Source organism: Anarhichas minor, unplaced genomic scaffold (assembly GCF_050575085.1).
Source record: "Anarhichas minor isolate MPS153535 unplaced genomic scaffold, ASM5057508v1 ptg000045l, whole genome shotgun sequence".
Taxonomy (NCBI): domain Eukaryota; kingdom Metazoa; phylum Chordata; class Actinopteri; order Perciformes; family Anarhichadidae; genus Anarhichas; species Anarhichas minor.
Genome location: NW_027466491.1, coordinates 8,142,484 through 8,157,965, shown reverse-complemented (window position 1 = coordinate 8,157,965; position 15,482 = coordinate 8,142,484). Strand labels below are relative to the sequence as shown.

The 15,482-nt window shown below is 42.2% G+C and overlaps 1 protein-coding gene across 1 annotated transcript in view; it reads right to left on the bottom strand.

Annotated features, from left to right (window-relative positions):
• syt1a (synaptotagmin Ia) overlaps positions 1 to 15,482 on the bottom strand; it is a 32,517-nt gene continuing 17,035 nt past the window's right edge. Inside the window, exons 4-8 of the mRNA XM_076111662.1 lie at positions 14,173 to 14,340; positions 13,023 to 13,190; positions 9,784 to 9,901; positions 2,348 to 2,481; positions 1 to 268 (exon numbers count right to left, since the gene is read on the bottom strand). Of these exons, the coding sequence (XP_075967777.1) occupies positions 62 to 268; positions 2,348 to 2,481; positions 9,784 to 9,901; positions 13,023 to 13,190; positions 14,173 to 14,340 (795 nt within the window). The 3' untranslated portion in view covers positions 1 to 61. The remainder of the gene's footprint in view (positions 269 to 2,347; positions 2,482 to 9,783; positions 9,902 to 13,022; positions 13,191 to 14,172; positions 14,341 to 15,482) is intronic.

Sequence of the window (15,482 nt, the reverse complement as noted above, 5' to 3'; positions counted from 1 at the left end):
CTGAGGTATTTACACATACTGGCTAAAGAGTACTACAAGGCAGGTGCTGAAAGGGCCCTGCCTATTTCTTGGTGGAGAGCTGAGCGTCCACCTCCTCCTCGGGCTTCAGCACGTGCCACTGGGCGATGGGTCTCCTGGGGTTGGCCAGCATGTCGGACCAGTGGCGGAGCTCCGTCCCCGAGCTGTTGAGGCCCACAAAGACCTTGCCAATGGCATCGTTCTTGCCGATCTTGTCATAGTCCAGAACAGTTATAACAACTTGCACTTTCTGTAGAAAGGGAAAAGTAGGAGAGGAACAGAGAACGTAAGTCGAGGTGTCGTCAGCATATGCGCTGTTAATGCTTTATGTGCATTTATCTATATGAAGCACTGCTGGTTAGTACAGAACGAGCTGCTCCTTCAGACATTAATGTTGATTAACAGTAACTGACCAGAGCCAAACACAGCAGAATGTTTGATTACTCAGAGGCCTAAGAGTCAGCCTCGGCATGTGTTCATTCAAAGTGACACTGCAAAGAGGAGTGACCTGGGCATCAATCTCTGGCAGAGAATATGAATTAGTGCACAAAGAGCTCTGATTAAGTTTCGATCCACTGGCACACTGAGACGGGGACACTGCCACCTGCATGAGCTCAGAGCCACTGCTGTAAAAGAGCGCGTCTAATTCGCCATGTAATGAAATACTGAATAAGGTTCCCAGATGGCTGGTTGGGGTTGGTTGGTCTTTAAAGGGACAGTTCACCTACAATTTGCTAATTGAATCACGGCTTTCTTTTATTCTAGATTAGCACACTATTCCGTTCATCATCACTGACCAATAAGTATTGCTCTGCTGATTCTATTCTTCTTGCTGTGATTGATTAACAATCACATTATCACTGAATTCACTAACAGCTCAATATTTTAGGACATTAGCTTATTGCCAGTGTTTATTAATCTGACTAGTGTCTGACTACAGCGTGGGTTGCCAGTCTTGATATTACAAACTTGATAATACAAAACCTGGTAACCTGGTAACTGTGACAACAAGCTGCAGGGAGTCACTGCAATATGATGTTGTTCACCAAGAAACACCTGCATATAACCTCCCCTGAAAACATCTTAAATTAAACCGCTCCTTTAAATTGCCACCATTAGCTACATTACGCTGAAATCCTGCACTTCCTCCTATCTATTGTCCAGTTTTTACTAAATCTTAATACTACTTTGTTTCTTATGAACTGTACTTTTCATTTAATGTATTTTATACATTATCTAAACACTGTGAATCGGCTTTGGGTATACAATCTGCTATATAAATTGACAGATTTTTGTATTAACGACTCAAAAGTTTCACAGTTTTAATTCGTCTTCATGGGGAAAAAGTGAGAAAACAAAATAATCGAAATGTTATCACTGAGTTCTGCAAAGCTAATTGTGTGTGTGTTTACTAAGGATGATGTGGAACTGCTTCAGTCAATAATACACCGTCTGCTAGTGCAATAGACCAATTAAAGGCACTGATTGTAATTCCCACACAATCTCTGTAATTTGTTATACAGAATGGGAAAAATCGAATTGAGCTGTATTCATTTTCCCTACAACATACACAGAGGTTGTAGGAGCAAGTCTGTAATTAAAGGTTTACAACATTTACAACATTTACTACAACCTCTTGGGAGTTTGACTGATTGGTCACAGTCCAATTAGGTCATTCAAGTATGTTTTAAACTCAGGATGACAAGTTTATGATTTAATCAGTGGCACTCCTAATTATTTAACCTGACTCTCAATGATGAGATGATAAATGTAAAGTCAGCAGTAACACTGGTATCAGCACTACTAAATAAGGGTTTATTGGGATCGACACAGTTTAAATTGAAAATGAGGCTCATGGACCCAAACCCGTAATTTGTGAGCTGTGACAGGCTCAATCAATTTGACTCAATTACTGTCTTACATGAGGAGATAATGTAGTTTGTTGCTTTTCCTTTCTGGCAAAGTTTGTGCATTCATTATCCATTCCTCCGCTTCTTTGTCTGCAGTTAATGCTGTATACATTATGTTAGTAATGATTGTAAGACGTGCAAAAAATTGCACTGAGGTAAATGCTACAGGCAATAACAAGTGCATAGAATAACATCCACCGAGCAATTGGCGTCAAATTGCGAAACCAAGGCTGATATGAAACGAGGAGCCTTTGATTATTCTGTTGTGATGAAAAGCCTCTGAACGGATTATTTGGTAAATGAGCTTCCACTTGTTTGCTGGTTCTTACTTGTCTCTACAGTAAAGCACATTACCTTTAAGAGATCTCAGAGTTATGAGAATGGATGTTTAATAAAGTGCTCAATGGAAGAGGACGTACCTGGATTTGTTCAAACGGGACTTCAAAGCTAAAGGACTCGTTGTAGTAAGGGTTGAGGGTGTTCTTCTTGATTGTCGTCTTCTTCTTCTTCAGCCTCTTGCCGTTTTGCGTCAGGTGGAGCTTCGCATATGGATCTGCAGTGACAGACACACAGCAACATTAACATCCATTTGAAGTCATGTTTCTGGCCACGTGACGCATGGAAGCCCAATAGTCGCTCTCTCCTTTCAGCTCTGTTTTTGGTCTCCACCAACTCCTGAGGAAAATCTCTGGCTCTTTAGCTGCTGAATGCTCCACTGTGTATAAATGGTTCTAAATAAAGCATGGCAAAGACAGTCCTGTTTGTTTACATCACTCAATTAACCTTCCCAACTCAAGAGCCTCATTTTCATCAGTCCGAATGCTATCTAAGTGGCAACCAAGTGGTCCGCTTCATCCACCCTCATCCACTCTCTGGCAATCAGGGCGAGTCGGGAAAAAAGCGAATCGCCCATCGCTTTCGTTTATGACGTGACAATGCTTCTCCTGATTTGTTTGCATTCTACAAATTGCCATCAAAAATAAATTGGAGAGGAGGAGAGTTAGTGTCTTTGTTTGGGCTCGGAGGGAAAACGGACAAGAGGGCCGGCAGCAAACGTCTTTTTCAAAATTATGAAAGAAATACCATGTTTTTTTGGGGCTTCAATTGGGCCATCAAAAGGGACTAGGTGAGGCTGTTTAATTTGCACCATGAGATCCTAATCAGTCCAAAGTATGGGCAGCCGAAGAATGTAATAACTTCCACCGTAATATTCTGAGGCTTACAAAAAGGATCCAAAAGAAGAATGAGGATTCAATAATAGCTGCAGTTCAAAGAATATGCAATCTTCTTATTCGTTCACATTTTCTTCTCCCTGAATACAATCCATCGCTGCAGTTCGTTGGGCCTTATTCATTTAGAAAGTGGGAAATGAACAGTTTTACAATCATTTACACGTTACAGAGAAGGTTTCTCTTAATATTCTGTGTGAGTGAGCTGCATAACAGCCGGTTGTAAATTCTGTCATGGAGGACGGCGAAATGTTATAATATTTAAACTATGCTGTCTACCGTTACCATCGCAGGTATTCATCCAGTTTACCGTCAGCCTGACTCCACGTGGATGCAGACTTTTACTTCCCGTACCCGACATGAAACAAGGTTACAGTCGACTGTATGCAGTAATCTGATTTCTTCATGGAAACAATAAAACAGGTTTCTGTAACTGAGGCATTAAAAGAGAAGGATGGATGATTTCTTGGTCACAAGTAATCAGGTTTAAAATCATGCACTTAGGCATGAAAAAGACTGCTGATGCATATAAAGGCAGATTTAGAGTAAATAGTGCTTGTAAATACACTGCTTAACCCGATTTATCTGAATAACCTGGTTTCTTGGGTGCACTATTGAAATGAACAGAAAAACTTCAACGTCACAGCACAGTATTAATATATTAACTTCTGTGATTAAATAAAGTTATTTTCACTCATTTTAGCAGGAAGTAAGTATGTATCGGTGGCAATTTTTATAATTATTGTTCCACTACGGATATAAGAGGAGAATGTTTTGGGCGTGTAATAGATTGACACAAGTATCAGCCTCTTGGTGGCTCCCACTTGGCCCCTCACATATCAGTGGTTTTCTTCACTTTGTGCTTATTACATCTTGAGCTTATCAACACATAAAATAACATAAATGTCAGAGAATTCGTCAAAACAACAAAAACAACACATAACAATGCATACAACTAAAATAAATGAAGACATAAAACACAGGCCGTGCTCGGCAGGGTGAAAAATGTCGACCAGATAGTGGAACATTTCTGGTTCCACATGCGAAGACTGCATAATGACGCTTAATGATCTCTGATCTCGGCCCACAATCACGACGACTGCACCAGCTATAGGGGGGCAATGAATGAAAACCACTTTGTGTCATTCATCATATAAGACAACCCGCTGCTTGAGAAGGAAAAGAACAAACAACAATAATCTCAGAGACGCTAATGAGGTAGCCTCTCGCCCGAGGCTAACATTATTCTCCCTGAACCTCAGAGCTGCGCATCAGAATGAATAAAGAGTGAGACTTTGAAATCAGAGCTTATAATTAGTTGTTGAAAGACCGCTTGCTCTGCTAATCTGTGTTTATCTCTGGATCCCATATGCACAAAGACTTTATAGCGCTTCTTGTTTTTGTGACGTGTGAGCTGCAGTTGAATAAATCTATAATTTTAGCTGGAAGATTGTGAGATTTTCAGCAACAGCAAAGACCGAACAAGCTTAGCTCCCTTAATCTTTTATCCAATTTAGCGGGACAAGAACCTGACTGGAGACTGGAGACTGCTTCGTCCAGTGCAGCTGACATGTATGTATAGACACAACCAAACAGAGTAAGAGGGAGAAAAGCAGGGAGAATAAATGGATGACAGAGGTAACAGGCTTCTAACAGTGTGGGCGTCCATTATTACTCTCCTGCTGAGAAGAGATGGAGAGCTGGGAGGAGTAAAACAGTGTATGAGGGTTGCATGCGTGTTGTCATAATGCATCCAATAGTATCTTGGTTTGCGCTCAGCTACCTATCAATTTGAACAAAGCTCTATATCTCAGATTTATGATGATTTACTGAAGGTCGCCTCGCCTTCTTTGGAGCACCTTAAATGAAAATGGGAAGACTTTGGTGAGAGAATCTTAGATGAAATCTGGAAATCGTCCATTGCAATCATCCACACAGCCTCCATATGTGTCAGGTATAGTTTGATATAATTCAAAATAATTCAAAGGCTGCATCTGTCCAGGAGTGTAGGCTTGCCCAGCTCTATCCAGAATTTCATCCAACCTCTCAACGGTGCAGCCAAGACCCTTATTCCTTCATCTTAGGCCTGTCCAAAAATGAGACAATTTTAGGCTACGGTCTTTGAAACTCTCTCGTTGATGTGCGATACGTCCAAAGACCCTGAACCAAGCCAAGCAGGTTTTGAACAGAGATCTGAAACTCTCTCGAGTCCGGGCCCACGCTATTGCTTTTAGCGAGACATCTCATTCGATATAATTGGAAGTCTATCTCCCGCCCTATAAATAGCCGCTGGGTTGAGGAGGTAATGGTTCACTTGAAGTTGGAGAAGCTCGGCTGCACCACTCAGGGCTCGGTTAATACATTCTAAAAAGTATGGCAACCATTTCTGGTGTACTAAAATGTAATAAAAGGTTTCAAACAGCATACGAGCTCTTCATTCATTGATTGTATCCGTCAAATCAGGGTCTATGATTGAAAATGTAAACCAAAAAGCCTTAACTTTGTGAAACTTGCAGACTCAAGTCACCATCTTACATTCTCAGTGTTATTCTGTAGTGCTTCTGCACCGAACTCGCTCAAATCAGTTGCCATTACTGTCACATTCATCCCCTTGTTGGATTGTCTGCATGAGTGCGGTTTCTGCAAGGTTCTCTTTGTCTGCACTCCTTGGTTCTACTTCTGCCTAATTCAAACTAATCTTGCGTAGGCAGACCTCCGTCTCATCAAATTCACAAAGGTCTAAAGAAAGTCGAGCACAAAAGCTGAGAAATAGTAAAGGGCAACGAGGGTCTATAAAAGGGATCCGTAGGATTTATGCTTCAGAAAAAAAAAAGAGTAATTTAAAGAACCATTTCAAAATAGGAATATTGGTCACATTTGCCAGTCAAGCTTTCAGTTCTTGCATCACATTTGCACTTTAAATGATAACGGAGAGAAATTTACCACTCGAAATTTCAGACGGACAGAAATGCAAAAACTCTGCCTGACTGACTAAAGCAGGGCTGGTCATGCCTTCACCATAGCTACAACTGTGCCAGAATAAACACAATACAACAGCCGAATGGGATTATGCAAGATAAAATAAAAAAGGAAACACACCTGTGGCGCCACATCACTGCCATCCAGACGCCCCTTATCTTTGTGGCCGGCAGATGAGAGTGTGGCATTATTGAGTTTTGGGAGACTCGCCGTACCTCATATCCGGCCCCCTTTTTACCGCCTTATCCCTGACGGATGTAATCTGTCCCATTTCATGGATGAATGGCAGAGCTCCTGATGCAACAGCGCTTCCTCACATAATGTGTACAGCAAAGAGACTCCACTACCCAATCCTGAGGTAACTCATCTGAGTCCTGGATCTCGGCCATGGTTTTATGAGGCGACGCACCATCAGTGGTCCATACATTCGGGGCTAGAAGCAGGTTTCTGGATAAGTGATGAGCTCTGAGCCACTAAAGCTCTGAGCTACTGAAGCTGTCTAGTTCTAAAGTGGTTACTTATAGTTTGTGTTTCAAGCTGTGAATAACTGCCAGCTGTGACTCATGTGGGTTATTTCGGTGAGGGTGGTGCCTCTCACAGTTGAGGCATCACTATATCATGCGCACAGACGTACAACACCAAAACAAAGAAGTTGTTTCTTCCTCAAATATTTCCGTGCTCATCGAGTGTGGCCACTGTGGGCGCAGGCAGAGTTGTGCCAAATGAACACCGATACAAGCGGGGTTAAATATAGCCTGGCTGTCATCTTAGCTTTCCTCCCATCATTCTGGATTCGCCACGGTGGGGCGAATCCAGGGGTAACTGTCGGTTTAGTTTCACACACTCAACTCAGCGGCGAATGGCACACATACCACACAGACACAAGCGTTTACAGTGGAGCTCTTCTCTGAGGCTCAGACCCACATGAACAATGTACATTTGTACAACGAGAATCTTAATTATCTGAAAGCATAGAAGTCGTCCCATAACTCATCTGCTCCTCATTATCTACATCTCTGAATTTGTGTATGTTGAAGCAAAACTGTGAAAGAAATAGACGCTGGGACAAAACTATGTTGCTGCCTCTATACACCCTCATGTCCTCATCCTGAGACACTTCCAGACACTTTGCCTTTGTGTCCGACGCAATATTTGAGTCTGACTCACCTTTGCTACAGTAGCTTGAACTGAAATAGTTACAAAATGACACAATACATCTGTTTGTCCGTATTGTAGCGTGGCCTTGCTGTGGTGTCGGCTACAGCAGAGAGAGGGGCGCGGCACAAAGAGGAAATCAACTCGTCTGCAATGAGGCTGGGATTATTTTGAGACGACAGCTAAAGAGTATGGTGCTCGGCGCATCATCGCACTTAAGCAACAATCACAGGGAGCACCAAAGAAATCAAGAGTACTTTTAAGAAACACAGAATATTTAAAAAGTGTTTTTTTTGTGTGAGAGACGCAGCGTGGAGGCAGATTTGGAGGGATGTTTCATGAGGAGCCAATCAAAAGAATTATTTCTGATTATACATTGGTTAATGATAATACCCACGTCTTCCTCTGTGAGCCATAATTAGGCATGGTAAACAGGATGACAATAGAGGAGAAGGCTGATCCCAGGCCATCAATTATTTGTCCTCCTCCTTAAACTCTGGCTGAGACGCCCTGTGGATGGAGGCTAATTATTGTTATTACGGACCTGCCCATTATTTCATCCATCTGCTACACTTTTAGCTCCATTTTCTAAGCAGAAAAAGCAGTCGCGACCAACGAAAATCAAAACTGCAATTTAGAGCATATTCTGGTGGTCGTGTGTAATTACAAACTAGCAGCTCTTACTGTATGCTAATAATTCACCCTGAAACCCACAGACCGGTGCACCGAGATAAAACACGCTTCAATTAAATGTGACATACAGTATGTGGTGTCAAACTGTCTGGCTTCGCTGCCATTTCCCTTCTCTGTAAAAGAGAAACCTGGCCTTCAAAGTGAACACATTAGCACATTTTTCATACTGGCTGGTCAAAGTGGCTGACAGTCCCCCCCGATGCAAATGTGCACAGGTGAGCGCTAATGCCAGTAGCATAAAATGGCAGCGGGGGAGGGCTTTTTTTCCTGCCAAATGGCTGCTTGTGCTGCTCTGGTAGATGAAAGGGAACGGTGGGCTTTTAACGTGGGCCGTGTTACTGTACTGCAGGATGTTTAGGCTTATGTGGAGAGACTGGGCTGTCAGGCGGAACGCGAGTGGACACAGGTGTATGGTAATTGCAGCAGGAAGAGTGAAGGCGGGAGGAAAGTGCACACCGGGGACTTTAAAATGAAACCACCGCAGAAAGTCAAAGTAGAGGCGGCAGGGAGGGAGACGGGCCGGCGTGTTGTGTGATTCGTGTGCTTGAGTGAGTGCATGTGGGGCTCTGGCGGAAGCACTAATATTGAGAAAAAAATGTAACTATCTAACACGATCTTACTCCCAACTCGTCAAATAGGGCAGCTTGGTTAGAGTCCCTATGCTTCAAACTGTGACAGTATAGGTAACGCTCGTTACCTGCATAGTGTCTTTTCAAAATAAACCTCAGTGTTCACAGTGTTTTGATTTAAATCTGTAATATGCAAAATAAGAAAATAAGACTCCAACTGTGCATTCTTGATCGTCCTGGGATAGCGATGCTTTTTTTTTTTTGTCCCTTTATGAAACATTGCTCCCTCGTTGATTTATGGAAACTGAGTCCGTGTTGTTCGTGTGCTCCAGTCATGAACCTGTGGGTGTTTGCATGTGCGATGACTTCCACCCCTCTCCTTGCCCACGCAAGTGGCACATTCTGTTACCATGACATCAGACCCACCATTCAGACTTGACTGCATTGTGATAAATGTCATCTATTGATCTTAATGCTACATGGGTTCACTGTCGGCTGCTACCTCACAGCAGGAGTAGGTTTCAGTCTTTCCTGCATGCGACCATCATTAGTGGTTGTTTCACACAACATTAAGTCTGAACTGTGCGGCTTCTTCTCGATCTGAACATCACACCCCCAAATATTTTGGGTGAAAAGCAAGAGTTTGTTGTTGAAATTCTAATTTTGGTCACAAGAGGCTGAACCACTACTAACATTCATATTGTCTTCAAGGTGAGTTTCAATCCATCGATGCATAGTAAACACAATTTACATATATTATGTGTTAATGTAATGTAAATTAAAACTCACGTGGGGAAACACATGAAAGCTTTTAGTCCCATTTAGAACACTGGTGCGCTTCAGCCTCATGTGGCCAACATATGTACTACCACAACAAACACCTGTTGAAATCATCCCGACACATTTTATTCACCTGTTATTAACTCATAAACGCTGGAGAGAATACAATTTAGATCAGACTTAATAAATAGATCTACAGATGTTTTTTTTAGACACTTGCATCTCAGGTCTTCCTTTGCATCTGTACTCAATTTGTACGATTTTATTTTATTTCTTGCAGCCAAAGCCATGTTGTTCTTTGACAAATGTCCCCCGTGACCAGTGATGTGTTTGGGTGGTTGTTAAAAAAGAAGGGAGAGTGTGTGCTGCAGTGCATGTATAATTACAGACAAAGGGCCTGTCAGAGTGAAAGTCAAAGGGAACAAGCACACCATTGTAATTGTTGCTCACCTGACAAGCCTCCCACGTCCATTTTCTTCAGGTTTTTGGCCTCGAGGATGACCACGGTCAACTTGCCAGCGGTGGGAACGTATCGCAGGGAGAAGCAGATATCGCCCAGCTTCTCTTGCTGTTGGACAAACAGACACATCGCAGAGGTGAGTTTTAAACAGCAACTAATAAATCCACAATTACTGCATCACATGCTCACAGCAGATGCTCACAATAAATAGGTCGTAATTCCTCTCCAAAGCACATTAGGAAATGTTCAGTCGACCAAATCTGAAGCGCTGGTTTTCCTTTTTTTTAACCCGCTAGACGTGTCGTTTATTTGGTGGTGCTCTCCACAAACAGAGAAGACAACTTTTAATGATTTTTTAATGAACATTTAAAGTGCAGACGTTTCTATGTGAGAAGTGATGGCAGTAAAGGTTAAAGTAGAGTACACTGACATTGGGTTATTGAGTTGATACAGTAATTACAGAGTCCACTTTGAATAAGGGCGCGTTTATGCATGAAATCTACATAAACGACAGAAAGATGTTCTTGTAATTGCTTTAAGTGCGTATATTTAATGCTTTCTAGTGAAGAATATGCGCATAGAAAGACCAGCATAAATAATTCAGTGTAATGTAGAACTGTAAAACAAAACAATACTTCAGTATACACAGTCTGAGTAAACGACAGTTGGAGTGAGCATGTGATTTAGTGGTATTCTTTGGTCCAGAACATGCAGTTCATAATAAATGGTTAAATGTATTTTTTTTTGGAGACAAATATTTCTTAATATATTTAAAAACAGTCTGCAGGACGAGCTGTTAACAAGGTTAGTCCTCATGTGAGCCAGCTGTCTGCTGTCTTATTGTATTAATACAAATAACTATATATTGTACACATTTAAAAACAAGTACAGACAAAGTAAATCACAACAAACACACTTTTAAAGACATTTTTTTCTAAACTGAGAAACTCGGCTGTAAAAGGTTTATAATGTCAAATCATTTATTTATCCAGAATTAAGTACTTCATTTAATTCCAATATAAGTACCTAGAAATACAGCTAATAAGGCCTGCTAGTACTGCAGCGGCAACTTATGATATTGTCTGTACTTCGTAGTTACACTATAATCTATTGAAAACTGTACTTTAATATGGAATTGGTTGTGGGTAAAAAGACACAGTAGCACAAAGTCAATGCTTCACATCGCACTCTGCCTCTCTGAGTCATAGCCGATCAATTACACAATATGTCCCTACATGTCTTCAATCCACTATGGATTCGGTCTCTTGTTGGGGTTTGAATGCTCTCTAATATCGGCTCCCTCTTTGGTCCGTCACTCATCCCTCCGCTGGAGAAGCACCGACTGCAATCACTTCACTGGTTCGGACAAATCCCCATCACAAACACAGCCTCATTATCACGCGCCGAACAGACAGCGATTCATATTCTCTCCTTATCTCCCTTATCAACGCTCGGTGCAGACGCAGTCAATAACTCTCCCTCAGGTCACACCTGAGCAACAAATTGGAGCTGAATATCAGCCTTTGTTTTGTTTTTTTCAGGATTCTTTCATCACGTTCCAATCAAGACCTGTTTCCTCATGCAGAGTCAGTGCGCTGGTTGCAGTGTGTTTCCTCCCCGCCTGCGAGAGACGGAGCGACGGCTAATTATGCCTGTCGAGAGCAGTGACCAGCGTCTTTAATATTTTACTATGAACTGAAAAATGTCAACCGCTGCCTCTCAACTTAAAGGGCATTTTCGGAACTTGCTACTTCATCGATGACCTTAAAATAAGAGAGGATTGCGTTACCTGTGTGCAGGTGGAGTATTAAATCCTCCCTGAGCTCACGGCTAAAAGATTTAAACCTGAGAGAGCGTCTCTTTGTGTGTTTGGACCGATATGCTTTCTCCTGACAGAGCTTTATTTTCTTTTTATATATATATATATATAAAACCTTTTGGGCTTGTTATCTCTTCAACCAAACTTGACCTCCACAAGTTGCACATATCTCTGGGTTTGGGAAAAACTGAGTGATTTTTCCTCCTCAAACGGTTTGATTTGAACATTTCGAGAGGCGTGAAGAGGCATCCAGTATTTCACACGAAAAATAGATAAAACAGAAAGAAATGAAATTTTGTGTGATCTGGGAGTTTAGGGAGCTGATTGTCAACAGCGACGTCCACAGTTTGTTATTCCCCATTTGTGTGTCACCTTATTTCTTGTCACCTCTTTTCTCTTGACACACATTAAAGCCATAAAATATCTAAATGTACATATTATTTATTAGTTATATCGATCTATATTTCAGGGGGAGTTATGTGCTTCGACTATTTGTAAATGAACACATACGTGTATTTCTTTTAACCTTAAAACCTTCTGCAGAAATAATTACATAGTTTTGATTGCAATCATCAAAAAGGTACAATGGCTGAGCTGCCAAGCGTCCATTTCACTGTGGCAGGTTCATTTGCATCTTAACACAAAATCTAAAAAGGTTGTTGACAAATGGATCAATGTATTGTTACTGTTCCAAATTACCTTTCAGAGCCGCATTATGACTCGAGCATTAAATTACTAAATGTAGTAGAACATTTCAATGCTTTTCATCAGTAGGAAGGTGTAGAGCAGTGATTTCCATGCTCTGCCTCTACTACCGCTCTCCACTGAGCTTGAACACGGCAAAGCGTCGCTCCGGTGTTTCAAGCCTTACGTGAAATTATCAAGTGCAGCTGTGCGACCAAACGCTAATAAGTATAGTGATGCCCTTCAACTCAAACAACTTCACCAGCCATTCGACGCCGCTATAATTAACCTTTGAATCAAACCACCGTAATGCTAAAAACGAGGTTCCCCAGGCAACATGTGCTGTATGCCATGACATTTACCATGAAAATTGAATTTCCTGAACTGCTGCCTGGGAAGTCACACCTCTATTAATTGAAGGGGAAGTGTGGACATCTGATTAAGTTTCCAGGAGAGACGGATTACTTCCGCCACGGCATCACATTTGTGTTTCGAGCACAACTTGCTGAGTGAACACAGCAAAAACAATCATTTTGATATCACTTATGCAAGCGGCGACAAAAGAAATACTCTTATTATTAAAAACAGCAGCTGACGGGTGTGCAAATCGGAGCCCTGACCGGTGTCACAGAATGATTTCAAACCTTCTCATTTCACATTTTCTAGGGAGTGATTGAACGTTTGGCATGTGTGTGTGTTGGCCTACAGAGGTTTCATAAGTCTTACCTCCTCCTTCTCAGCGCTCAGCAGATCCCGCCACTCCTCCGTTACGTGGCTGAAGTCCACCTTGTTCATGGTCACCTTGATGTCGCCGATGGCATCGTGTTTGGAGAAGCGGTCAAAGTCGTACACCGTCATTATCAGTGTCTTTCCCCCGAGCTCCACGTAGGGGACCTGAGGAGGACGAAGAGAGTCTGTGTTGACTTTGTTAGAGGTGTTGGTTTACTGTATTGTTTTATAGGACTGTATTATATCAAAATGAGTTTAAAAAGCTTTGTGGTATATATACTCGAAAATCTTCAGTTTCATACATTTCATTTAATATCGTCAGCCCTGAACTTCCACAGAAGAGTTTGTGAAGTTTCTTCAGTTAATGAAATGCCAAGCTGAGTCAGGTGTGTGTGTGTGTGTGTGTGTGTGTGTGTGTGTGTGTGTGTGTGTGTGTGTGTGTTTGGAGTGGGTGGATGTCGATGTTGTGGGTGATTCTGTTTCCAAATCAATCACTACACCTGACAGGTGGTATTATCAGACCTGCAACCTGAGAAGGGTAAAAGACAGGTGAGCACTTGTGATCCTTGCTTGCCTTACATTTTGGGATGAAAGTTATTAAATGGAAACGCCCTGTTTGAGAGCGAGAGAAAGATAAGTCCTTGACAGCACTTATAATTACCTGTCCTGTCTTTCTCGCAGTTTGGGAATTAAGTATTACAGAAAACACATAAATAAACTTTGTATTGAGATGGATATCACATCACATTACGCTTGACTTTACACCAAACACCTGCGCTCTTCTCTGTCCAGTGAATAACAAAGCTTTCCCCACTGCTGAGCTGCATTCATGCATCTATTCATGCATCTATTGTGGCCGAGGCAAGGCCGCGGTGTAGCGGTGCATCTGCCTGTGTTAATCCCAATCACATTGAGCCTCTGTGTGTGTGTGTGTGTGTGTGAGAGAGATATTCTGTCAGGAGCTTGTTAATGTGCCAGCTGGTTACTGTCTCCACACCTTTCCAGCATTCATGGCTGCATGCAAATCAGATCGTCAGCGGAACAAAAAGATCTCCAGCTACAAAAAAAATAAAATGGGCTTGAAAAGGAGCAAATGTTTCTCAGCATCCTGCGGAAGCAAGTGAAGTCGAGCTCTTGTGAGGTGTACCTTGAAAGTGAACTGCTCATTGAAGACAGGATTGAGGGTCTTCCTGTGGACCTTGGTCTCAAACTTCTTCTTCTTGTCAGGCAGCAGGTAGACCTTTACGTATGGGTCGGATGTGCCACCCATGTCCATAGCAGGCAGCTCTGCGGCCTGGATGATCCCCACCATGAGCTGAAAGTGGAACACGAAAGGGTAAAAACAGTGAGGGACGGCATGTCAAACCGTCCCCTAATCCAAATTATCACAATTTGCACCTTCATCCCACCAACATCCTCACAGAGAAACCATATAATGTTGAAGAAATGTCTAGAATCATCTCTAAAAGTCTTGAGGAACATAAGATTGTTCTTGTCTTTTAACATCACGAGCAATCAGTCTCCCGCAATTGGGGTTTTAAGGTGGTTCAGTGTCATTTTTTTGTGGGATATGGCAGCGTTATTAGAAGGTTATGTCTGCAGAGCCTGACAGCGGCTGAGGAGTTCGTAAAAGGTCAGGATGTGTCAGGGTAGGAATGAGAGGACTGTTTCTCTTCACATAAGGCGGATAATTGATAACCACAATGGAGGGCCCGGGAGGCTGATTGACCTGCCAGTCAGAGTCTAAAACTCAAAGGCCTCTCAGGAGGCCCAGCTAGTCAGTCAATCAACTTCCTATCAGGCAGCCATCAAGCAGCAATCTGGAGGCTGACCAGGGCACTCGGCCATGGAGCTCTGCAGCTGTCGGCAGCGGCGTCGGTTTACTGGTTGCGGCGCTGCCGGCGACGCAGTGGTAAATAGAAAAAGTAGGAAACAATGACAATTAACTGCAGTTGGTAAACGCCATAAGGCAAGTAACCAACACTAGATGAAGATCATATGTCTGAAAGCTTTGAAAAAAAGCTTGTAAGAGGACCTTGAGTTCTGATTGTTAAATCAAAGCTAAATCTAAGCAGTGTAGTCATACTAGACAATTAGCCTGGCAGACCTTCCAGCATAAAAAGGTTATCTAGCTACACTAGCCTGCAGAGCTTTGACGATGATGCCCTGGTTTCATTAACTAAAATAACATCTTTGTCATTCATTCACAGTTCCAGCTTTGCTTCTTTATTGTCTTCCATCTGAAGTTCAACTAGACGGCTGTACGCTTCCGCCAATCATCCATGTCTGTCCAAAGTGTCACCACTTCATCATTTTATCCTATTAAACGTTTGTGTGAAAATATCATAATTAGCAAATTAATTATTGAGTTATTCACAAGAACATGTTTTGGGAGGTCACAGTGACTTTAGACCAACGCATTCTAATCGGTCCCTCCTTGAATCCGAGGGGATGTTT